Source organism: Ahaetulla prasina, chromosome 2 (genome assembly GCF_028640845.1).
Source record: "Ahaetulla prasina isolate Xishuangbanna chromosome 2, ASM2864084v1, whole genome shotgun sequence".
NCBI lineage: Eukaryota > Metazoa > Chordata > Lepidosauria > Squamata > Colubridae > Ahaetulla > Ahaetulla prasina.
This window is the reverse complement of record NC_080540.1, coordinates 4,359,649-4,385,869: the sequence shown is the minus strand read 5'-3', so window position 1 is coordinate 4,385,869 and position 26,221 is coordinate 4,359,649. Positions and strand designations below refer to the sequence as shown.

The 26,221-nt window shown below is 42.6% G+C and overlaps 1 protein-coding gene across 12 annotated transcripts in view; it reads right to left on the bottom strand.

Annotated features, from left to right (window-relative positions):
• The window catches only part of LOC131192666 (zinc finger protein 93-like), an 83,365-nt gene extending 57,614 nt beyond the window's left edge, over positions 1-25,751 (bottom strand). For 4 of the 12 annotated variants that reach the window (XR_009153772.1, XR_009153773.1, XM_058172034.1 and 1 more), the window contains exons 1-5: positions 7,069-7,750; positions 5,243-5,854; positions 4,721-4,841; positions 4,529-4,596; positions 559-688 (exon numbers count right to left, since the gene is read on the bottom strand). Coding sequence is in view for 8 of the 12 variants with exons in the window: in XM_058172034.1 (XP_058028017.1) it covers positions 559-688; positions 4,529-4,596; positions 4,721-4,841; positions 5,243-5,653 (730 nt within the window). In the remaining 4 variants the exon portion in view is untranslated. The other 8 variants (XR_009153771.1, XR_009153770.1, XM_058172032.1 and 5 more) reach the window with 8 other exon arrangements.
• Between the last annotated feature and the right edge of the window lie 470 nt (positions 25,752-26,221).

Below are 26,221 nucleotides of genomic sequence, written 5' to 3'. Positions count from 1 at the left end.
ATACTACACACACACAAACACAGAGCCAGCTCCTCCCTGCCGCTGTTGAATCTTACTTCACCGCACCCCCTCCATCCCGGCCACACTCACAGCCAAAAAAAAAAGGCAGAGCAGCATCCCTCGCCGAATGGCGGCGAATCTTTTGCCTTCCCTGAAAGATTAAAGATTAAATAGGAGAGGAGACCCAAGGCGTGCAAATCATCAGAATGCCTCGACGTTTCGCACTCATTATGTCGTCATCTTAATTAATCAGACCGTGGTGGGGTTCCCTACACCTTCCTCTCCCTTTAAGAAATAGAACACTTGGCTCTATCTTTATTTTTTACATTGACCAGTAGCTGCCTCATTTCCCACCCTAGGCTTATACTCGAGTCAATAGTTTTTCCCAGTTTTTTGTGGTAAAATTAGGTACCTCGGCTTATATTCGGGTCGGCTTATACTCGAGTATATACGGTAATATATTGTTGGAGAGTTTTAATAAAAATAAAAACTAGTTGATGACATCAGACTACAAAATGTATTCACAAAGTCTATGATAGGGGACTAGCAAAACCATACCTAGAGAGGCCACATTCCTTTGATTTTCCAGCATGACTTCCCAATGCAGAACTTTTTGGTGAGCATCCAGCTGAGACCACTCCTCCTCAGAGAAATACACAGCCACCTCTTCATAGGACACAATACCCTCCTGAACAAGGACAAGAAAAAACAAAAAAAGACCATGAAGGATTTACAAGATCTGCCCTATTCTGTAGAAATTCCAAAAGCAAAGATGACAAAAAATTTACCTACCTACCTACCTACCTACCTACCTACCTACCTATCTATCTATCTATCTATCTATCTATCTATCTATCTATCTATCTATCTATCTATCTTCTATCTACCTACCTTCCTACATATCTACCTACCTATCTATCTTAACGTGAAAAAGAAAATATACCCTCTTTGTGTTCTGTGGTTTTACCTATCAGGACATAATAAAAATCATCTGGTCCTTAGCAGTTCTTATAAGTACCATATTTTTTGGCGTATGAGACGCGCCGGAGTATAAGACACACCTTAGTTTTTGGGGAGGAAAATGGGGAGGGGGGAATTTTGCCTACCAGGTATTCATCTGGCTAGTCCCAGCACATTAGTTCGCTCGCTGGTTTTGAGGTTGGGGCTGGTTGGGGCTGTGCTTCTAAAGCAAGCACAGCTGATTGTCAGAGGGAGCAGCTATTAAAAAAGCAGGCAAAGCATGGAAGATTGCTTTGCTTGCATTGGGGCTGAAAACCAGCTTCAAAAGCACAGCTGATCCTCGGAGGGAGCTTCAGTGACTAAAGCAGGCAAAGTGTGAGAAAGAGAAGGCAGCAGCTGTTTCAGGTAGCCATTTTGGGCACCGTGCAGAGTTACATTTAGAGTATAGACCAGGGGTAGTCAACCTTTTTATACTACCGCCCACTTTTGTATCTCTGTTAGTAAAATTTTCTAATCCCCCACCGGTTGCACAGTAATGGTGATTTATAAAGCAGGGAAGTAACTTTACTTTATAAAATTTATAATTTGACAATTTGACAAAACCCCTACCGCCCACCATGAAAGCTGGAATGCCCACTAGTGGGCAGTAGGGACCAGGTTGACTACCACTGGTATAGATGCACCCAAATTTTTAGCCTCTTTTAGGAGGAAAAAAAGGGCATTTTATACTCCGAAAAATACGGTAATTAAATACAATCTCAGATGAACAACACATGATATATATTACACCATGCAATCATTTATTGTACAAAAAGAAAACCAAAACGGAGAAGCCATGTGTGAAAAAATGAGCACACCCTATGATTCAATAGTATGTAGAATCACCTTTAGCAACAATAACTTGAGATATCGGTAATCATTTTCTATATGGCTTTATCACTGTGAAGGAATTCGTTGCTCCCATGTAACACCAATCCTGCGCAGTTTGCACTGGCTTCCTGTGGTCTTTCGGGTGCGCTTCAAGATTCTGGTTACCACCTTTAAAGCGCTCCATGGCTTAGGACCCGGGTACTTACGGGACCGCCTGCTGTTACCTTATGCCTCCCACCGACCCGTACGCTCACACAGAGAGGGCCTTCTCAGGGTGCCGTCCGCCAAGCAATGTCGGTTGGCGGCCCCCAGGGGAAGGGCCTTCTCTGTTGGAGCTCCTACGCTTTGGAATGAACTTCCCCCTGGCTTACGTCAAGTGCCTGATCTTCGGACCTTTCGCCGTGAGCTGAAAACGCACCTATTTATTCAAGCGGGACTGGACTGAAATTTTATTGGGGTTATTTATATTTTAAGATTTTAAATTGTTTTAAAATTTTGGCCACATTATAATATGCTTTTTAATTTCTCTTAATGTTTATATATTGAATTTTACTTGGCTGTACACCGCCCTGAGTCCTTCGGGAGAAGGGCGGTATAAAAATCGAAATAAATAAATAAATAAATAAATAAATTTTGGCCGACTCTTGAGGTTTGTGGACATTTGTTTATGCACAGTTTTCTTGAGGTTCTGCCACAGCATTTCAATTGGGTTGAGGTCTGGACTTTAACTGGGCCATTTTCTTTTTCAGCCATGCTGTTGTAGATTTGCTAGTGGATTTTGGATCATTGTCCTGTTGCATGACCCAATGTCAACCAAGCTTTAGCTGTCAAATAGATGGCTTCCCATTTGATTCTAGAATACTTTGGTATGCAGAGGAGTTCATAGACAACTCAGTGACTGCAAAGCTGTAAAACAAATCATCACCCCTTCACCACCGTGCTTGATGATTGATGTGAGATGTTTCAGCTTATACGCTGTGTTTGGTTATAGCCTCTGTGCAAAGGACAGTGTTCCAGAAATCTTGTGATTTGTTCAGGTGCAACGTTACAAACCTAAGCGATGCTGCCATGTTCTTTTCAGAGAGAAGACAATTTTCTCCTGGCAACCCTTTCAAACAAACCATACTTGTTCAGTCTTTTTCTAATTGTACTGTCATGAACTTTCACATTTAACATGCTAACTGAGGCCTGTAGAGTCTGAGATGTAACTCTCTGATTTTTTGCAATTTGTCTGAGCACTGCATGATTTGACTTTGGGATGAATTTGCTGGGATGTCCACTCCTGAGAAGATTGGCAACTGTCTTGAATGTTTTCCATAATCTCCCTCACTGTAGAATGATGGATTTTCAATTGTTATAACCCTTCCCAGATCGATGGGCAGCAAAAACTCCTCTTCTAAGATAACTTGATGTCTTTACTCTTTGGCTTTGTGTTGTTAACACATACCTCAAACACTGGAGACCAGCAAATTCCTAAAACTTTGGTGATTATAGAGATAGTCAAGCTTGCTAATGATAGCCTCTTCCTACTTATGGAAGCAGTAAAATTGTTCTTATTTTTTCACACACTCGATTTGGGCTTTCTTTTTCTAAAACAAATTATGACATGGTGTGATATGTCATGTGTTGTTGTTGTTCATCTGAGGTTGTATTTATCTACTTTTAAGAACTGATAAGGACCAGATGATTTTTACTATGTCCTGATATGTAAAACCATAGAACCCAAAAAGGGTGTACTTTCTTTTGCGCATCTCTCTCTCTCTCCTTCAAAGGTTAACTAGAAAAATGAAATTTAAGAGCTAGCCTTTAAAAATATATCCTAGTAATAATCTAAGAGTAGAAATTATGAATCCCTAGATCCAAGGAGCTGCTGATCCAATTCTACAGAGGAATTATTGAGTCTGTCATTTGCACCTCTATAACTGTCTGGTTCGGTTCTGCAACCCAACAAGAAAGACGCAGACTTCAGAGGATAATTAGAACTGCAGAAAAAATAATTGCTACCAACCTGCCTTCCATTGAGGACCTGTATACTGTACGAATCAAGAAGAGGGCCGTGAAAATATTTGCAGATCCCTCGCATCCTGGACACAAACTGTTTCAACTCCTACCCTCAAAACGACGCTATAGAGCACTGCACACCAGAACAACTAGACACAAGGACAGTTTTTTCCCGAAGGCCATCACTCTGCTAAACAAATAATTCCCTCAACACTGTCAGACTATTTACTGAATCTGCACTACTATTAATCGTTTCATAGTTCCCATCACCAATCTCTTTCCACTTATGACTGTATGACTATAACTTGTTGCTGGCAATCCTTATGATTTATATTGATATATTGACCATCAATTGTGTTGTAAATGTTGTACCTTGATGAACGTATCTTTTCTTTTATGTACACTGAGAGCATATGCACCAAGACAAATTCCTTGTGTGTCCAATCACACTTGGCCAATAAAATTCTATTCTATTCTATTCTATTCTATTCTATTCTATTCTATTCTATTCTATTCAAACAAACAACTTCAAAGAAAGCTAAGCTGACTGATAGCAACTTGAATCTTCTATTCTCCTTTCTCTGTTGCTCAGGAAAACACAAATAATCTAGCCCAAACAAAAGTGCTTTGTACATCAGTTTCACTTCCAGAAGGAAAGGAAATATATAAATCTAATAAATTATTTTTCCCTTCTTACTTGAGTTGGAGGTTCAACCATTGTTTCATCTCCATCATAAACAGCAGACAACTTCATTTGACTCTTCCCTGTAAGGGATACAGAATTTTAAAATACATAATTAATGGAATAGGATGAGATCTTCCACATGGTAGAAGACATAAAGATGGGACAGCTGAGATCTCTTTGGGTAATGGGGAGACCTTGGATTACCTCCTGAGATGTCCTGACTTGGATCTTCCTGAGAGATCCTCCTGGAAAGCAGCTCTTGAGAGGGATTTGATGGATTCTTCCTTCCCTCAGGACCTCTGATCTCCATCGCAAAGGACTTGAAGTAGGAGGCAAGAGGGGAAAAAAGCAGAATTAATGGGCATCACACAACATGAAGTGAATTATTGTTCTCTGAACACAACTTCAAAATCCCCAGCATCAACAAGGATGCAGTAAAGAAAGGAACTGCTGTCCCCAATTGATGAAAGCTAGTTGTATAATGAAACATCTGGAAAAAAACAAGCAAACTCAGAAAGCACCAATGACCCCTCATTTCAACCCTGAGCAACAAATATTCTCCTTTATTGATGATTGATCGACTACAATGGATAATGGAATAATGTCCTATAAGAATTACCATGATATATAGCCATATTTTATGAGTGTGAGAGAAGTCTGGAAGGGAAAGAGAAATCAAACACATTCTTTATTCACTCTTGAACTCCTAAGATGAAGGCTTCTCACCTGTAACTCGAGCTGCTGCTTCTGCTCTTCCACCTGGCTCAAGAGGAAGCCTTCCGCCAGGGCCACTGCCTGGGAACTGGTCTCTGCTCCACACTCCCGTACCCAGCTTTCCATTTCTGGGGAAAGAAGGGCCAGGAGTTGCTCCAGAACAACCAGGTCCAGCATCTGGGCTTTAGTGTGTCTTTCTGGTCTCAGCCACTGTCTACAAAAATTGTGGAGTCGGCTGCAAAGTCCTCGGGGACCCTCAGCCTCCTGGTATTGGAGGCTCCTGAGATTCCAGGGCTGAACTTCTGAATGCATGATGGTTTCCTCCTCCAGGATCTTCTGCTCAGTTCTTACTTCACAGCACCCAGGCTGCACAACTGAAAGGCGTTTTCCAGTTCTCTCACTTGCTAAAGGTTGTATCTCCATTTTTTTTCTGTCCTATAACCCAACTTCAGAAGGGTCCAAGGAGTTTTGTAGATCTCTTTTCATGAGATGCCTTTTCATTCATATGCCTTTTCATTCATAGGACTGATCCTATAGCCACTGGAATAACCACAGACGGCCATTCAGTGCTCTTTTCCCAAGAGATAATTTTACATGTCAAGAAGTTCAAATGGTTTCCAGTTTCTGTATTTGAGATGGGGGAAAAAAATTCCAAGAATGAGAAAGTGGCTACTTTAATCATTGAGCAACAATTATTCCCACAGAAGGAAGTGTTTTTCTAAACTGGAATAAGATTGCAGTGGTGTTGAGGAGATAAATTCTGTTTTTGTGCATGTGTGTGTCTATTTGTGTGAGTGAGGTACACTATTTTTTCTTATAAGGAAGGATTTCCAATCTATATTTACTTCCAAGGAGTATTCACATAAACTGCCAAATCCAAAACAGGTGAACGAACCATGGAAGCTCATTACAGGTAGTCCTCGAGTTATGACCACAATTGAGCCCAAAATTTATGTTGCTAAGTGAAACATTTGTTAAAGTGAATTTGCCCCATTTTACAACTTTTTTTGCCAGAGTTGTTAAGTGAATCATTGCATTTGTTATGTTAGTAACACGGCTGTTAGGTGAATCTGAATTCCCCATTGATTTTGGTTGTCAGAAAGTCACAAAAGCGGATCCCGTGATCCCGCAGGTTACAAGTGGTTATAAGAACCACTTGCCAAGCATCTAAATTTCGATCATGCGACCATGGAGATGCTGCATCGGTTGTAAGTGTGAAAAACGGTCATACGTCACGGTCATTTTTCAATGCCGTTGTAACTTTGAACAGGGACTAAATGAACTGCTGTAAGTCGAGGACTACCTGTACACATGGAATGAAATGCCAGGAAACCTCCCTGGCTAAGGCTGCCACATTTCCCTTCCTCAGGGTGTCCTTTGAAGAGGGGAGTCTTCCTTGGACTTTCAGGTAGATTCAAACAATCTGACTGGCGCCCAAGCAGGTCATCCCAGCAAAGGGCCGGGGTTGCCCCATCCACCCACCCGGGCCGGGAAGGAGGCAGCTGGAGAGACCGCTCCTCCGGAGACCGGCAGGGCTGCGGAGGATGGGGCCCTCGGGGACCCTGGTGCGAATCCTGCCTCCTCCTCGCCCGGCTTCTCTTCTCTCCTGCTGGGTCTCCGCAAGGCCGACCCTCCCCTCCCCCCACTCGGGCTCTTCCCCGGACACGAGCCGGGAAGGGACCACCACATCCCCGCCGCCTTCCTGGCATCCCCGCTTCCCCCTACAGGGAGTGGGCGGCTGGGGAACATGGGACCCGGGGTTGAAGCCGGAGGAGGGCCGGGCGCAGGTCTCTCCCTCGTCCGCCTCCCTTTGCACGGGAAGAGCCCCCCCCCCTCACCCGGGACACGTCTGGATCTCCCTCCTCCACTCTCCCGCAGCCTCTCCGCCTCCTGCGGAGCCCCAGGGGTTACGGCGAGCGAGTGCGGCGTCCTAGAGTGCCAAAGCTCAATGATGTCATTTCCTCCCCTGCCTCCCCTACAAAGACAGCCTTCGACCTCCTCCTCTTGGCCGATCGCGCCCCCTGGAGGATTTGGCGCAAAGTGCCAGGATTCTACAAAGGGAGGGAGAGAGGAGCGCGTCTGAGGGGAAGGGAGAGCGCAGGAACGATGTGCTTCGGAGTCGGAGAAAAGGCCCCCGTCAATTGCTCCCTGCCTGACAGGGGCAACCCTAAAGAAAAACCAGTTCCAAAATGGAGGAAAAGCTGAAATCTCTGGATATTCTAGAAATTTTACCTCATAATTTAGCTCCTCAATTGAGAAATAAAGATGGGAAATAGGGTTTCATCTTTGACTGGAGAAAAGGTGCTATTCCAAAACTGAGAAAGGAAGATCGTGAAAAAGGAATATAAATTTAAACTATGATGAGGAAAAAACATTTTTAGGTCGGGATTGACTGGTCCAGAATGCGGCCGCGCGGGTGATAGTGGGAGCGGCTCGAGGCTCCCATATAACACCCATCCTGCGCGGGCTGCACTGGCTTCCGGTTGTCTTCCGGGTGCAATTTAAGGTGTTAGTGACCGTCTTTAAAGCGCTCCATGGCTCAGGACCGGGATACTTACGGAACCGCCTGCTGCCACCGGTAGCCTCCCATCGACCAGTGCGCTCCCATAGAGAGGGTCTCCTCAGGGTGCCGTTGGCCAGACAATGTTGGCTGGCGATCACCCCAGGGGGAGGGCCTTCTCTGTGGGGCCCCCAGCCCTCTGGAACAAACTACCTCCAACATTGCGCCAACTCTCTGACCTCCGAGCCTTCCGGCGTGAGCTGAAGACTTTTATTTCATCAAGCAGGACTAGCCTAATAGTTTTTAATAGTTTTAATTAGTTTTTTAATGGGTTTTAGCAAATTTTTACATTTCGGCCAATTTAAAATTAGTTTTTTAAAAAATTGTTCTTAACTTTTGCATTATTGTTTTTACTCGGCTGCAAACCGCCCTGAGTCCTTTGGGAGAAGGGCAGTATAAAAGTTGAAATAATAAATAAATAAATAAGAGATGTGACTAGAAAACTTAAACCCTTTGGAGAATTTAAGGCACATCATTAGACCATAAATGAAAATATTGAACCACATTTGGAGTTGACAATGACACACAAAAGGGTTAGCTACAGTGAGCAAAACAAAGAATTTTAAACGATGGAAAAGTGGTTAAAAATACATTTAAAAAGAATTATTTTTCTTTATTTTTTTCCCCTCCAGTTTCACATAGAATGCTTAATATGCAATATTTGAAAAAACAGCTTCAACCCAGCAAGAGCCAAAATATCCCTCCCCCAGTTTTCGGGGCTTTTTTTGGCCCGTTTTCAAGGCTTTTTTGGAGCAATTTCCGAGGCTTCCCCCCAAAAAGGCTGAAAAAAGCCTCAAAAACGAGCCAAAAAATCCCCCAAAACAGGCCCAAAAAATGGACCAAAAAAGGCCTGAAAAATGACCAAAAAAAGCCCCAAAACAGGGTGTGCGGGTGGGGCTCTGGCAATATTCAGATGCACAGACATTTTCACCCCCTTTTGGGAGACAAAAAACTGCATCTAATAGACCAAAAAATACAGTTAAGTTGCTGTGTTGGCACTTTGCAATAACTGAGTTTTGGGTTGCAGTTTGGGCTCTCTGTCTCTAAAAGTTCACCATCATTGTTATATAGTTTCTCTCGAGCATGGATCCTTTTATGATTATCATTCTGAGCAAAGCTCTTTCAGCTTTCCATGCATTTATATGGCTTCTCCCCCGTGGATTTTGTCATGAGAAGTAAGAGCACCACTCTGAGGAAATGCCTTTCCACAATTCATGCATTTATATGGTTTCTCCACTGTATGGATCTTTTTGTGGCTTCTAAATCCACTGCCCTCAGTAAACGACTTTCCACACTCCATGCATTTATACAGCTTCTCCCCTGTGTATATCATTTTATGGGAAATAAGATGACCACTTTGAGCAAAGTTCTTTCCACGCTCCATGCATTTAAATGGCTTTTCCCCTATGTGGATCTTTCTATGGATAGTAAATTCATTGCTAAAAGTAAGAGCTTTCCCATTCTGCATGCACTTATATGGCTTCTCCTGTGTGGATCTTTTTGTGACTTCTAAGTACACTGCTATGAGTAAAGGTTTTTCCACACTCCATGCATTTATATGAGCATTTATATGCTCATATAAATATTTATATATATATAAATTTATATTTATATTTTTAAATTTATATATAAATTTATATTCCATGCATTTATATGAGCGACTCCAAGACACAAAGACTCAGATGACTTTTCATTCATAGGACCATTTCTAGTGCCGCAGGACTGATCCCTGCAAGTTATTCTGTTGTTTTTTCCCAAGAGAACATTTTGGCTTGCAAAGATTTCAAGTTGGAAAGGAAAAAAAATAAACGCCAAGAATTAGAAAGTAGAATTTAACCACTGAACAACGTTCACCCAAGATGCCCGTAGCTCCAAGCGGGTCATCCCGAGTAGGGCCGGGAAAAGAGGCAGCTGGAGAAGCCGCCCCGCTTCTCTCCCTTTCCAGAGACAAGCCGAGCTGCGGAGGATCGGGCCCTTGGGGAGCCTGGTGCGAATCCTGCCTCCTCCTCGCCCGGCTTCTCTCCTCTCCTGCTGGGCCTCCGCAAGGTAGACCCTCCCCTTCCCCCACTCGGGCTCTTCCCCGGATCTCCATCGCTTCCAGGCATCCCCGCTTCCCCCTGCATAGAGAGGGCGGCCGGGGAGCATGGGAACCGGGGTTGAAGCTGGAGGAGGGCCAGGCGTCGGTCTCTCCCGCCTCCGCCTCCTTTTGCACAAGAAGCGTCCCACCCCCCCGCACGTCACCCGGGGTATGTCTGAATCTCCCCCCGCCATCCACTCCCGCAGCCACTACACCTCCTGCGGAGCCCCAACGGCTAAGGAGACGGAGTACGTCGTCCTACAGTGGCAAGCGTTTGTGATGTCACGCCTCCTCTGAAAACCCAACCAACGTTCGCCCTCCAGTGGCCCAATAGGGAAGCTTCCTTTTGTAGGGGGCGTCCCTTGGTGGATTCTGCGCAATGTGACCGGGACCCTGCAAGGGCGGGAAGAAGGAGCGCATCTTGAGGGGAAAGGGGGAGGGCAGGGATGATGGGCATGACAATAGCAGCAAAGGGACTTCTCATTGGTTGTCTGTCAGAGAAAAGCAGCGGCGCCTCCTGAGGGAGGGAAAATTTTCCTGTCAGGAAAATTGACACCTTTATAGATTTTTAGTTCAATACACAGATTCTTCCTTTCCAATTCTCAGCTCTGGGTGCCTAAGGATAATTGAAAAGACCAGATGGCAGCTTCTGACAAAGGAAATAATGCTGAAGAAAAAGAAATTTTGAAGGAAAACCAGTTCCAAATTAAAGAAAAAACTCAAACTGGTGGATGTTGCAGAATTTTTACCTCACAACGAGGCTTCTTGGTGGAGAAATGAAGAGGGGGAAATAGGCATCTCTTCTGTGACCTAGAGAAAAAGTGGAATTGCAAAATGATGGAATGAAAATAGTGGAAAGGGGAATATAAAACACAAATACCATGAGGGGAAAAAGATTTTTAAAAAGACTCTTTTACTTAATAGTAGGGAATTCACCTCATAGGGGAAATAAGAATTGGAAACTTTTAAGACCATTACTGAATTTAAGGCAACCTGAAGCATCTGATATACCATTGTCTTGGCCAAGCCCGCTCCCTGGCGGATGCTGTATGCAATACAGGTCCTCATGCAGAGCATTTTCCATAGGAGATGGTCGTGTCCCCCCCAGTTCAGAAAGCCTTCTGAATATAACTGCTTTTTTTCAACTTTAAATCCATCTGCAACAGATTTAACAGAGTTGGAAGGGATCTTGTAGGTCTTCTAGATGCTGGCTGGGGGATTCTGGGAGTTGAAGTCCTCCAGGCTTAAAGTTGCCAAGGTTGGAGACCCCTGATCTAGTCCAAGCTGCCTTCCCTCCCCAAGCAGGAGAACCTACACCATTTCTTACAAATAGCAGTTCTGTCCCTTCTTGAAAGCTTCCAGTGATGAGGCTCCCACAACTATTGAAGGCAAGCAGTTCCATTGGTTGATTGTTCTCACTGTCAGAAAATTTCTCCCTATTTCTAGGTTGAATCTCTTCTTGATCAGTTTCCAAGAAAGTATTTTTAAGAAAGTTTATAGAAAAAAGTTAACATCCCTGCTTAGACAGAGGGAAGGAAGAGCCAGGAAATAGTATTCAGCAGTGTTCTGTAAAAGAAGATAATCTTGCTTTTTCTAAACTGGTATTAGGATTGCCATGGTATTGAAATGACAGGTCCTGTGTGTGTTTGTGTCATACAAAATTTTACGCTTTATTATTAGCTTTCCCCCCCCGTAATTTTATTGAATATTATATTATACAAAGTATATTGTACAGAAATATGTTTTTAAAAAATTAAAACTGCAGAAAAGAAAGACAGAAAAACAGATTTCCTTCTTCTAGTCCCCAATATGTATAACCAATACTAATGACTTATCACTTTTAAAATACAGCTGAACATTTCTTCACTCCATACCTCACCTTATTCTTTATTTCTAAATATTTATCTCTACATATTAATCAGCAAGTCCAATAAGAGCTATCTAAAATAACAACATAGGTATTACGTCCTATATTTATTACAGGCAGTCCTCCATCTATGACAGCAGTTGGGACCAAAATTTCTATCTTTAAACAATGTGGTCACAAGGCATTACTGCATCTTTTAGAAACAACAGTCCTGGTTGCCATTTTTAACTGAATCTGATGGTCCTCAACCAAAATAGTGGAGAATCCACCAGAAAGTAGTGAGTCAGATGCAACTCATGCGTAGGTATGCCATCTCAGTGTGGTGCCATTTGTACAACCTTATCCTCTCTGAACAAAATATTTCTTTTTGCATATCCCTACACATCCACGCCACACCATGTAGTGCCTCACATAACCTTGCATATCATCACTAAACCAGCCATCTTGTGTACCCTTGTGCACCCTGACTCGCATGGTGTCTCTCACACTCACCCACACATCTTCCCAATCCCACATATTTCCCATACACCCCACCCTGACTCTTCCCTACATCCCCACTCAGCTCCTTGTTCTTTTCCACACTGTGGGGCAGTTAACTGGAGAAAGCAGTTATGTTTGGAAGAATTAGCAGTAAAAGAAAGCCAGGCCACCGAAGAACACGATGGCTGATCACCATCAAAACTGATACCAGGCAGAGCATAAATCAACTTAAAAAAGTACAAGATTGGAAAATGTGATCAACCTATGAGACCTGGCCCATAGGATCATCAAGAGTCGGACATAATTGAATGGATAACATCATCACATCAACCAGAAATCGGGGTGGAAAAAAACAGATTAAGATTAACAAGATTAAGCAAAGGAAGAAAAGATGTATTTACAGAGGGGATAGATAGAGGATTAAATGAATCTTGCCTGCAAATTCCTGCTCTAGTGGAAGAAATGTTGATCAAGTTTTGTCTTATTGAGACATACCAGGTATACCGTATATTAATCAGATAAAAAGTTTCGTCAAAGGATTTGTTACTTATTGGCCTGGTTATATCACTGTGAGGGCAATTCATGCCTTTATCTCCTCATTTTTGCTTTGGAATCTCTTTCTTAGCAAAATCTCATTTTTTCCAAGGGAAGGAAGGAAATTCAAAGCACAAATCCTGTTGTCACTTTTATTCAATGGGCAGTTTAATGCAGGTAATCCTAGGTTTAGGACTGGTTGTTAGTGAATTTTTGAAATTACATTGTAACCCCTCCCCTCAAAGCTACTCACAACTAAGTTACAATGGCTGCCCCTGTCCCCCAAGTTATGTTATCACAATCTGGGCACTTGGCATGGTCACATAATTGTGACTTTTGATTTTTTTGCTGGTTTCTACATGTTCAGTGGGTAAAATGGATTCACGTAATGATCATTATTTGCTTAATGACAACCAGAAAAAGTGCCAAAAATGTTTGGTCATGTGATGACATGACTAAAATGCAATGATGTAACAACCATAATTCCAGGTTCAATTACATCATAAATGAAGGACTACCTTATCACAATCTATTTCTCTGTATATTTTGATGGAACTTTGAGTTCCCTTTGGATTATAATATCCCTTCAGACCACAGAATCTCTCTCCTGCATCATGTCCAACTTGTGACAACAGCGAAGTATATGGTCATCTGATAAACTGAATATATTAAGGAAGGTGGAAACAATTGTAAGGAGAATAGACAAAAGAAGGAAAGTTTAAATTGTGGGAAGTGTCTGTTGAATTTCTGTCTGCCTGTCTGCTATAGAGGAATAAACATAGTAAAGCTTTGTCTTGAACAGCAGCATAAGGGAGATGTAGCTCCTTCTTAAGCAGGGAGGTTGGACTAGACGACCTCCAAGAGCCCTTCCAACTCTGTTATTCTATTCTATTTTATTGCCTGGGGAGGCAGCATTCCTCTTAAAACCAGGATCTAGTGGGAAGAACAACCAACAGTAAACACTGCAGTGAGTCTTGGAAAGAAACAAGGAAATGCACTTGTAAAAACACAAAGGCAACATCTTCATAAAATTGCATGGCTCTCAATCTAAAATACATAAAGTGGCCATTTTCTTGGAAGTGACCTCCAACAAGAACCTGCAATAAACATAAATGTAAGGGGGGAAATCAGTTATTGATGTCATGGAATTGATACATGGGTCCCAAAGCAAATAATCAAAGCTCACTGCAGTAATTACTGTTAATAATGCACAACAGAGAAATTCCTTTCGGAAAATAATGGCACTCCTAAAGGCAAAAGGATGCCCTATTGCAACCTACTGACAAGCAAAGTCAATGGGAAGCCAGATTCACTTAACAAGGGTGTTCCTAACTTAACAACTACATCAATCCAGTTAACAACTGCCGAAACAGCAGTTATAAAATAGGGTAAAAATCATTAACAAATGTCTCAATCAGCAACTAAGGTCTTGGGTTCAATTGCAGTCATAAGTTGAAGATTACCTGTATTCTTAAGTAAAACAGCATGTGCCTGTTGTTTTTATTTTCACTGGTAAATTCATCTGTCTGGGGCTGCCATTTGTGAGGATCAGGCTCAAAAATAGTTTCTAGTTTAGCATATCTCAATAGAAAATGCATAGATATTCCTCTATTTATGAATAGGTTGTGTTCCAAGGCTGTTCTTAAGTCTGCTTTGTTTATAAATCCAAACAAACATAAAAGAACATGTACAGTCCAATTCTTACCTTGCATAAGTAGTAGGATTGTGGTAAATCATTACAACAATATAAGTTCATCCTTCAGAGTTGAAATGGCACATTTCTCCATCTTCTTGAAGAAATGGTCCAGTGAATTTTTGGTGATAGCCTTCATCTTTTCTATTTTCCTCATAGACACTATAGCACTATATTGCACCATTAGATAGCTACAGACACCTTGGTGAAATGCTCAAAACAGTCCTGCATTTCAAACATGGCAGGGCTTTCTTGATCAAGCTGAATTCCTCTGCCATCAGCTTGGTCTGGAGTCTCCATTAAATTAATCATTTTCTCTTGCATTCACTGATTTTACAACTCCATGAGGTTGCTGTTGAAGTTATTCCACATGCGTGGCTAACAATTCATTAAAGACCTTCTCCGGGTCAAGATGAAAGCAATCAAGTTGCTTACAATGCCGTGCGACTTCCTGTCCACCACTTCAAATCTTTGAAAATCATGGAACAAACTGAAGGCACAGACATTCCCGTATCCCATTCATATTCATATAAGTTGCCAGGCTCCATCAATATTCTTGATAACCTTGTAGATGTCAATGTAGATGTTGCTGAATATTCAGAAAAGTTAATTTCTGAAAGTTACTATAACCCACAATCCATAGTGGTAGGAGGAAATTGGCATTTGGAGGCAGAGACCCAACCTTCATGTCCAGATGGAAATTGTCCAAGCGAGATGGATGAGCCAAGACATTATCCAAAATGAGAATCTTGAAGGCAATGTTTTTCTCATGGCAATTATTTCTATATTTCTAGGATGAAATGATGGGAAAAAAACAGCTCTTCCAAGATGAGGGTGACCGAAGGTTTCTTTTTAGCTTTCTACACAACAAAGTGAGATTTTGAGATTTTCTTGAGATTTCACAGGTTCTCAGAATGATAAGACTAGCAGCAATTTTAGATCACCGGAGGTGTTGCTCACTTGGCAACATAGTCTGTCTTTTGCAGCTTTGCATCATTATCTCCTCTTTGCTGATGTAAGTTTTGCCTGGCACTTTTTTTCCTAATAACAATTTTCCTAATAACAATTTTCCTCAATTTCATTGAGGGTTTTTGGGAACTCCTTGGCTCCATACTTGCCACCTCGCTTTCACATTATGCACAAGCCTTAAAATGTGTGTCTTGCAACAAACCTATTTTCAGCAGAACTTTTACCAACCTCCTGTTGCAAGTCATGAAATAAGCTCTAAGCCTTCTCCTGGATCAGCATTAAGCTCATAGGCACACATCACTGATGCTACCTTCGCTCCACATGCCGCATAGCTTCTCTATCTCTTCCGCACTTTTCCACTTCTTTTGGTTACTGTGGAGTGCATAGGCACATGAACCTTTTACATGTTCTACAATCTTCCCCATGTTCTTAATGATCATTACGGTAATTCATATAATGAGAACATGCCACATTCCTTATTTTCCCCCACTCTATTTTCTTCAGCATCTCCATCTTTGTTGGATCATCATGGATTGGAGCCGTCTGTGTTAATCCCTTCCCCATCATTCAAGTTTAATTCCACACATTCAGTATCTACAAGTCACACCAGTCACCAAACTACTAAACAGTGAACAGTAAGCAATCAAAAAGAGGCAGGAAAGGATTACTTTAAAGCACACCACAAACATATGCAATGCACCTTTCCCACCTTCTCTAGCCATCTGTGACCTTCTAGGTTGGAGTTGCAGGTTTGTTTGTATCACTAAAAGCTTGTAACCCAAAAGTTTATAAGTAGAGGAATGTCCGTAGGTTTAACACTAAATCTGAAATTTACATATATTCTCTTTCAAATGGATCTGTGTATGGCAAATTAGGTCATTGCTCCGCCTGAAGCTCTTTCCACATTCAAAACATTTATATGGTTTCTCCCCAGTGTGGATCCTTTTATGAAAAGTAAGGGAACCACTATGACGGAAGCTCTTTCCACACTCTCTGCACTTGTATGGTTTCTCACCTGTGTGGATCCTTTTATGTCTCAGCAGGGACCCATTTTCACAGAAGCCCTTCCCACACTCCATACATTTAAATGGCTTCTCCCCTGTGTGGATTCTTTTATGTTTCATAAGGGAAGCATTTTCACAGAAACCTTTTCCGCACTCCCCGCATTTATATGGCTTCTCTCCCAAATGGATCCTTTTATGGAACGTAAGAGAACCACTATGAATAAAGCTCTTTCCACACTCTCTACATTTATATGGTTTCTCCCCTGTGTGGATCCTTTTATGGGAAGCAAGATGACTGCTCTGAATAAAAATCTTGCCACACTCCAGACATTTATATGGCTTCTCCCCTGTGTGAATCCTTTTGTGGGAAATAAGTTTACTCTGTTGGCTGAAGCCCTTTTCACACTCCACACATTTATATGGTTTTTCCCCTGTGTGGATCCTTTTATGTCTCATAAGGGACCCGTTTTCACAGAAACCCTTTCCACACTCTATGCATTTATACGGCTTCTCTCCTGTGTGGATCCGTTTATGTCTCATAAGGGACCCATTTTCACAGAAACCCTTTCCACACACTATGCATTTATATGGCTTTTCCCCTGTATGGATCCTTTTATGTCTCATAAGGGACCCATTTTCACAGAAGCTCTTTCCACACTCCATGCATTTATACGGCTTCTCCCCTGTATGGATCCTTTTATGGGAAGTAAGATGACCGCTGTTAGTAAAGCCCTTTCCACACTCTCTGCACGTATATGGCTTCTCCCCTGTGTGGATCCTTTTATGAGAAGTAAAGGAACTCCTTCGACAGAAGCCTTTTCCACATTCAAGACATTTATATGGCTTCTCCCCTGTGTGGATCCAGTTATGGGAAGTTAGTTGACTGCTATTAGTAAAAGATTTTCCACACTTCACACATTTATATGGCTTCTCTCCTGTGTGGATCTTTTTATGAGAAGTATGTTGACTTCTATTAGTAAAGCTCTTTCCACACTCCAGACATTTATATGGCTTCTCCCCTGTGTGGATCCAGTTGTGGGAAATAAGTTGACTGCTGTTTGTAAAGTTCTTTCCGCACTCTGTGCATTCATATGGCTTCTCTCCTGTGTGGATCCTTTTATGAGAAGTAAGATGACTGCTATTGGTAAAGCCCTTTCCGCACTCTCTACATTTGTATGGCTTCTCCCCTGTGTGGATCCTTTTATGGGAAGAAAGATGACTGCTCTGAATAAAGCTCTTTCCACACTCTGTACATTTATATGGCTTCTCCCCTGTGTGGATCCTTTTATGTTTCACGAGAGATGCATTTTCACCAAACCCCTTTCCACACTGTCTGCATTTATATGGCTTCTCCCCTGTATGGATCCATTTATGAGATGTAAGGGAACGGCTCTCACTGAAACTTTTTCCACATTCCATGCACTTATATGGCTTTTCCCCAGTGTGGATCCAGTTATGGGAAGTAACTTGACTGCTTCTTCTGAAGCTCTTTCCACATTCCAAGCATTTATATCGCTTCTCTTCTGTATGGGTCTTTTTACAAGATATAAGGGAGCCATTTTCATGAGGAAGGGTGAAAGTCCAATTGTAATTGTTTCCATTGTCTCTGGATATATAATCTTCTCTTTTGATTTCTGTTGGATCATGTTCATTTACATCTAACTTGTCTTTCAATAGGTTTACATTTTTCCCAGTATATTTTTTCTTTATTTTTCCTTGTTGGACAAGAAAGTCTTGCATCTGAGCATCAATGGGAGATGAGCTTTCCAGATTCCAATTATTTGTCTGGTTTCTTTCATGACTCTCTATTTCCATTTGAATTTCAGATTTCTGCGTTTCATCTCCAGCATTGAATACTTGAAATGGTTCCTCAGTATCTCTATTCTCTTGCCCATTAATACCTTCAAAAGAAAAGAGAAATGAAAATGCTAACTAGGGAAAAAGATCGAAGTGTATAAGTCCTATAAATTTCTTAATGATTTTTGGCAGATTCCAATATATTATAGTATGTTTGTTTATAATTATCCATACATATTTCACCCAGAGTCAGCTTTGAGTTAAGGAAGAATCACATAAACATCTGAGAAGCTATTAGGAAAAATCTAATAATCATTGGAGTGGCCAATTCCAGCAGAGACTTGTAAGAACTAAATCAATTTTGAAACAAGACTTTTTCTTCCTACCCAAACTATCTTCCATTTACTATTTGTTGTTCCCCAAATTATTTGGTATTTTAAGTGAATTTTACCTTTAACAATGAAAAGAAAATGTTAATAAAAATATGAAACAGAAAATCAAATAGAATTGATGTTAAGGGTTAGGGTTAGGATATGTTAAGACAGGAGAAATAGAAGTTATCCTTGTTGGAGAATATTCCTGTGACAAAAATGAATGTGTGGCCTAGAATGATGCTTTTATTTCAAGCAATACATATTTTGAATAAGTGATGTAGCGTTTAAGGAATGGTAGAATGATAAGTCTAGGTTTGTATGGCAAGGGAAAAGCTACAGATTGAATATCAAATACTCCGATGCAGAGGAAACAGGAGGGTTTTGGTCTGCCCAATTTGAAACTGTACTTTGCGGCCTGCTATATCGTTTGGACAAAAGATTAGGAATTGCTGAGAAATAAGGTAATTTTAGAAGTAGAAGTTAGGATTAATCTAGATTTTAAAAACCATGATGTTAGAAAATTTGAGAATATGGAACAGATGCAAACCCAGATTCTGTCCGAAACCATCTTGATGGCTCTAGGCACAAGAAACATTTTACAGAAGAGGTACAATAGGCAAAGACAAATTGTTCTGTCCCCCTCGCCTCCGTCCGAGCGATGACTTAATTAGCCGGCACTATCAGCTCTGGCAGCAAACTAGCGAGCGTCTGCCAAGTGTCTGTTATCTCCCTTGATGCCGATGAGTCAACAAACAGTACTTCAGCTCTAGTCAAGCAGTTGATTTGCCTGCTACGAAGAGGCATAGCAGCCCTTGCTGCTTTTATATCCTGTGGGGTGTGGCTCCATGACTCAGCACTTCCTAGGCCTGCCCCACCCCTGCTTCTGTTGTTCCCGCTTCTCCTGCCTACGAAACCTAGGGTCCAGCCAGGCCTGATTTGCCATCAGCTGGGTCTGGAGGCGTGGCCTGGGGGGGGAAGAGTCAGGGGACGGAGGCCTCGTTATCTCCTCCACCTGGCCTGCCTCTGGCTCCTGGAGCTGAGCCAGGGAAGCCAGTGCTCCCGAGGTAAGTCCTGATGGCCCTTCCCCCTCACTTTCCAAGTCACTTTCTGGCAGGGGGCCTGGCTCAGGGGGCGCAGACACAACACAAATAGACAATATGGCAAGAACTGTTAGAACTTGAACAAGGAGAATACCAAATGAAATCAAGAGAGCAACTGACATCAGAAGGATGTAGTTGTCAGTTGTTTTCATATTATCATCAGAAAAATTCAAGATAGATAAAAGTACCTATGGTATTCAACAACATAAGAGAGAATTTGAATCATAATTGTGAAGAAAGGATGAACATGTAATCCACTGGTGGAATTTAATTTTACTACCGGTTCTGTGGGCTTGGCTTGGTGGGCGTGGCAGGGGAAGGATACTGCAAAATCTCCAATCCTACCCCAGTCAATGGGAAGGATACTGCAAAACCCCCATTCCCTCCCCACTCCTGGGGGAAGGATATTGCAAAATCTCTATTCCTTCCCCACTCTGGGGCCAGTCAGAGGTGGTATTTGCCGGTTCTCTGAACTACTCAAAATTTTCGCTACTGGTTCTCCAGAATTTGTCAGAACCTGCTGAATTTCACCTCTGATGTAATCGCTAAAACCTATAAACAGGTTAAAATATAGGATAAAATGGGCAAAGAGGTTTTGTCATAACATACAAATGTTAACACTAGGAAAATATATGGTTGAAAGGAGTGAAATTTACATTATGTAATAATCTGGAAAGCTAGAAAATTTGGGATTGATGTAAAGATTTTTTTTTTTATAAAAATTTTTTAACATTCATATCCAATAAAATATTTAGTGTACCATCATATACAATTAATCGGACCTGCCCGGTCACCACCCCCTTCCTTTAACTCTCTTCCCTTCTCTACCTTCTTCTACTTTCCACGACCATCCTCCCCTTCTCTTATCTACATTCTTTTCTCCTTCCTCCCTACTCCTTTCTTCTCCCTCTTCTGATGTAAAGAATTTTAAAGATCAATATTGAACTGAAATTAGAACAGTATATTGGTACTAAGAAACTGACAGCTACCGTTTCCCCCAAAATAAGACATCACTTGATAATAAGCTCAATCAGGCTTTTGAGCAAATGGCAATAAGGCCAAGGGCTTATTTCAGGGTTCAGAAAAATGTAAGACAGGGTCTTATTTTCAGGGAAACATGGTAGAAAACAGAAGAGTGTTAATTATGGTAACTGCAGCAATGCTATTATATTCATAAAGATGGAAGGACTCTGAAAAAATTACAATGAAGGAATGGTTGAAGATGACAGAATTAACAGAGACGGCTAAATCGAGTTCTTTGATCTGAGAAAGGATAACATCTACATTTATTAGTGAGTGAAAACCCCTGATGGGCTTTTTGCTGGGAAAAAAACTACACCTCAGTTTGTGATTTATGGGTTTGAAGAATACGAAGGATAAATTTTGGAAAGGAAACGATGATGTAACCTTAAGGCAGGGATGTTCAAACTTGGCAACTTTAAGATTTGTGGACTTCAACTGCCAGAATTCCTCAGCCAGCAAATTCTGGGAGTTGAAGTCCACAAGTCTTTAAAGTTGCCAAGTTTGGACACCCATGCCTTAAGTGATAAAGGCTATAATATAATTGCATTTGTAACTGCTATGAAGATGATTGGAAGCTTTATTACTTTTTCATATTTTTTCTTTTGTTTTTCCTTTTCCCTTTTTTCTTGATTTTTTTTCTTATTCACATTAGTTTATCTTCTTTATTTCTGCTTCAGTATTTGCATTGTTCTTATTCTGATATTTTTAATAAAATCAGAAAAATAAAGAAGTAGCTGATGGCATCTAACTACAGAATCACTGGTGGGTTTCAAAATGTTTTACTACCAGTTCTGTGGGTGTGGCTTGGTGGGCTTGGCATGACTTGGTGGGTGTGGCTTGGTGGGAATGGCAGGGGAAGGATACTGTAAAATCTTAATTTCCTCCCCACTCGAGGGGAAGGTTACTGCAAAATCCCCATTTCCTCCCAAACAGCTGGGACTTGGGAGGCAGAGAATAGATGAGGATGGGGCCAGTCAGAATTTTTATTACCGGTTCTCTGAACTACTCAAAATTTCTGCTAACGGTTCTCCAGAACTGGTCAGAACTTGCTGAAACCCACCTCTGTAACAATGTCTTCCTAAACACTATATTGGGGAGAAGCAACACCCAGAGGCGCCATGTTCCTGTGTTTTTTTAATTTTATCATATATTTTTTCTTATTCATTAATCACATTACTCTATCTTCTTTATCTCCTCTTCAAAATTTGTATTGTTTTTATTCTGATAACATTTCTGGCACATTCTTACCCAAAGAGGCCACGTTCCTGTGATTTTCCAGCATGACTTCCGAATGGAGCATTTTTTGGTCAGGAGCCAACTCAGACCACTCCTCCTCGGAGAAATACACAGCCACCTCCTCAAAGGACACAAGACCCTCCTGAACAGGGGGAAAAACAGAATAGGTCCAAGAGAATATGCAGCATCTGTCCCGTTGCTGACAAGTTCCCAAAGCAAAGCTATGCACTATTTGCTTGGTAAGATTCTAAAGTAGGGTTGGGAGAGAGGACAGAGCCAAAAGGCAGTGACAGAAGAAATATTTTGGGCAGGTTTTATCAATTTCATTGATTCTGGTACACATTCAGGCCATTCAGTGAAAGAAACACCACTTTCCTTCTGGAGCTATCTATTATCTATCTATATCATCGATCGATCGATCGATTAATTGCTGTTTCCATCCATCTATATCTTGTCAAAATATTTTGATGGTCCAGAGACACTTTCAGATGGGTCTTGGAAACCCTATCTACAACTGACTCCAATCTTTCCTGTGCTTCCAGTAGGAAACTGGGGGATGGGGGGGTGAATTCTTTCTAGCTTATGGTGTCAGCTTGAACCTTCTATGCTCAAGAATAAGAAAATATCCAAGCCCAAACAAGAGAGAATAATGGAAGGAGACACTGCTGTATACACCAGTATGACTTCCTAAAGGGAAGGGAGAATGCAAATTTAATAAATTGTTTTTCTGCTCTTACTTCAGTTGGCGGTTCAACTACTGTTTCAGCTCCACCATAAAGATCAGAAAATTTCATTCTATGTTTCTCTGTGAGGAAGACAGATATTAAAATGGACAATTAATAAAAAGGGAGTAGATATTCTACAGAAGAGAAGACAAAAAGAAGATAAGATAGCAGGGATCTTTTTGACTTTCATTACCTTTTGAGGTAACCTGACTTGGGTCTTCCTGAGGATTCCTCCTGAAAACCAGGTCCTGATGGGGATTTGATGGATTCCTCCTTCCCTCAGGATCTCTGATCTCCACAGAGAAAGACTTGAAATAGGAGGAAGGAGAAAAGAAGAATTAACTGAGATTAAACAACATAAAGTGGATTCTTGTTCTATTAACACAATATCAAAGATCCCAATATCCATCAGTGAGGCTGAGGGAGAAGTTATTGGAACAATGTCCTACAAGAATTAGTAAAATATTGATATTATTTATTTATTTAATTTATTTAATTAGATTTTTATACAGCCCTTCTCCCGAAGGACTCAGGGAAGTGAACAGCCAAATAAAAATAACTAATACATAAATAAGCTTAAAAACATATTAAAACTAATTATAAACTGGCCAAATTTAAAATTAACAATAAAATAAACAATCCTAAAACCCCTCTTAAAATTCCCTCAAGCTAGCCCTGCACGGTGGAATAAAAAAGTCTTGAGCTCGCGTTTAAAAGACCGAAAGTCGGGAAGTTGACGCAGCCCCGGAGGCAGCTCGTTCCATAGGGCTGGAGCCCCCACAGAAAAGGCCCTCCCCATGGGGGCCGCCAGTCAACATTGTTTGACTGACGGTATCCTGAGGAGGCCCTCCCTATGGGAGCGCACAGGTCGATGGGAGGCTATAGGTGGCAGTAGGCGGTCCCGAAGGTAACCCAGTCCTGTGCCATGGAGTGCTTTAAAGGTGATGACCAGTACCTTGAATTGCACCCGGAAGACCACCGGCAACCAGTGCAGGCTGCGCAGGAGCGGTGTTATATGGGAGCATCGCGGTGCCCCTTCTATTACCCATGCAGCCGCATTCTGGACCAGTCGGAGCCCCCTGGTGCTCTTCAAGGGGAGCCCCATGTAGAGAGCATTGCAGTAGTCCAGGCGGGAAGTGACAAGGGCATGAGTGACCGTGATCCCGGTCAAGAATCAGGCGGACCTGATAAACTGGCGAATCAGGCGGACCTGATAAAAAGCTCCCCTGGCGATGACCGTCAAATGTTCTTCTAAGGACAGCTGATCGTCCAGGAGAACGCCTAAGATACTAATATTGGTATAATAGATAAATCAGCATTCAACTAGGAAGGACAGTATGTGTATATATATATATTATGTGTTAGTCTTTTTAATGTACTTTTTTCTTTTTAATGTTTGTTTTTAAATGGTGTTTTATATTTTAACTTTTTTTAAATAAAATAAAAGTAGATTAAAAAAAATAATTAGTAAAATGTCTCCAAGTAGTCTGAATGCCAGAGACATCTGGGAGGGAGGGGTGAAGCATTAAAATACATTCTTTATTCCCTTCTGGGCACCCTAAAATATCTCACCTGCAACTCGACCTGCTCCTTTTGCTCCTCCGCCTGGCTCAAGAGGAAACCTTCAGCCAGGGCCACCGCCTGGGGGCTCGTCTCTGCTCCACATTCCCGCACCCAGCCCTCCATCTCTGAGGGCAGAAGAGCCAGGAGCTGCTCCAGAACCACCAGGTCCAGCATCTGGGCTTTGGTGTGCTTTTCTGGTCTCAGCCATTGCCTACAAAAATTGTGGAGTCGGCTGCAAAGTCCTCGGGGACCCTCAGCCTCCTGGTATTGGAGGCTCCTGAAGTTGCAGGGCTGAATTTTTGAAGAGATGGTGGTTTCCTCCTCCGGGATGATCTGCCCAGTTCTTGCCCAGATCTCCCCACAGGTCCCAAACCCAATAGCAGAAGAGCCTTTTCCAGTTCTCTCACTTGCTAAAAGTTGTGTCTCCATTTTGTCTCTGTCCTCTAACGTAATTCCAATTGGGTTCAAGGGATGTTGTGGCGCTCCAAATGCCTTTTCAGCGATAGGGCCGATCCTACAGTCACCGGAATGATCACAGGCGGCCATTCAGCTCTTTTTCCCCCCAGGAGATAATTTTACCAAAATTTCCTGCACCTGAGATGCAAAGAAAAAAATCCCAAGAAGTAGAAAGTTGAGAATTTTAACAATGAAGCAGCAGTCGTCCCTGTGGAAGAAGGTATTTTTGTAACCTGGAATAGGATCGCAGTGGCATTCAGCAGGTCCTGTTTCATGCACATACGTGTGTATTTGTGTAAGTGTGGGTGCACTATTTTTCCTTACAAGAAAGGGCTTCCTTTTTAAAACCTAGATCTATATTTACCTCCACAACCTGTCAAACCCCAAAAAAGGTGAACAAACCATGAAAGTTCAATTCACATCCAATAAAATGGCAGGAAACGACCCTAGCTGAGGATGCCCTTTGGAGAAGAGCCGAGGGTTCCCTCTGACACTCAGGCAGGTTCACACAATCCGGAGCTCCAAGCGGGCCATCCAAGCGAAGGGCCAAGGTCCCCCCACCCACCCAGCAGGGCCGGGAAGGAAGCAGCTGGAGAGGCCGCCCCGCTTCTCTCCCCCTCCGGAGACAGGATCGGGCCCTTGGGGAGCCTGGTGCGAATCCTGCCTCCTCCTCGCTCGGCTTCTCTCCTCTCCTGCTGGGCCTCCGCAAGGCCGACCCTCCTCTCCCCCCACTCGGCTCTTCCCCGGACACGGTAAAGGATCTCTGGATCTCCGCCGCTTTCCTGGGATCCCCGGTTCTTCTTCTGCTGCTGCTGCTTTGGAGCTCCGCTTTCCTCCCAGCATGGAGAGGGCGGCTGGGGAGCATGGGACCCGGAGTTGAAGCCGGAGGAGGGCCGGGCGCGGGTCTCTCCCTCCTCCGCCTCCCTTTGCCCGGGAAGAGCCCCCAACTCACCCGGGGCACGTCTGGATCTCCCTCCTCCAGACTCTCCCGCACCCTCTCCGCCTCCTGCGGAGTCACAAGGGTTAAGGAGAGCGAGTGCACTGTCCTAGAGCGGAAAGCGTTTGTGACGTCACTCCCGTACCGCCTCCTCTGGAAAGCCGACCGTGACTTTCGCCCTCCAGTGACCCAATGGGGAAGCCCTTGGTGTTCCCTTTTTTTGGCAGAGGGTGACCCCTGGTGGATTTTCCTGGCAATGCCAGGAGACCCTGCAAGGGCTGGAAAGGGGACTGAATGGAGGTGGGGGAGGGGGAGGAAAATGCATCTTGGCTGTCGGAGGGCAGGGATCATGGGCATGGGAGTAGAAGAAAGCCCACTGACAATGACTCCCTCTCTGAGAAAGGCGGCCGCATCTCCATCTTCCTCTCCTTCGTGTTCAGGAACATCTGTGAAGATGCAGAAAAATATCTCTGGAGGATCTGAACTCGCTTCCCTCATGAACAGCCGTCCTGAAGGCTCCGCAGAGATTGGAGAAGGCCTCAATAGAATAGAATAGAATAGAATAGAATAGAATAGAATAGAATATTTTATTGGCC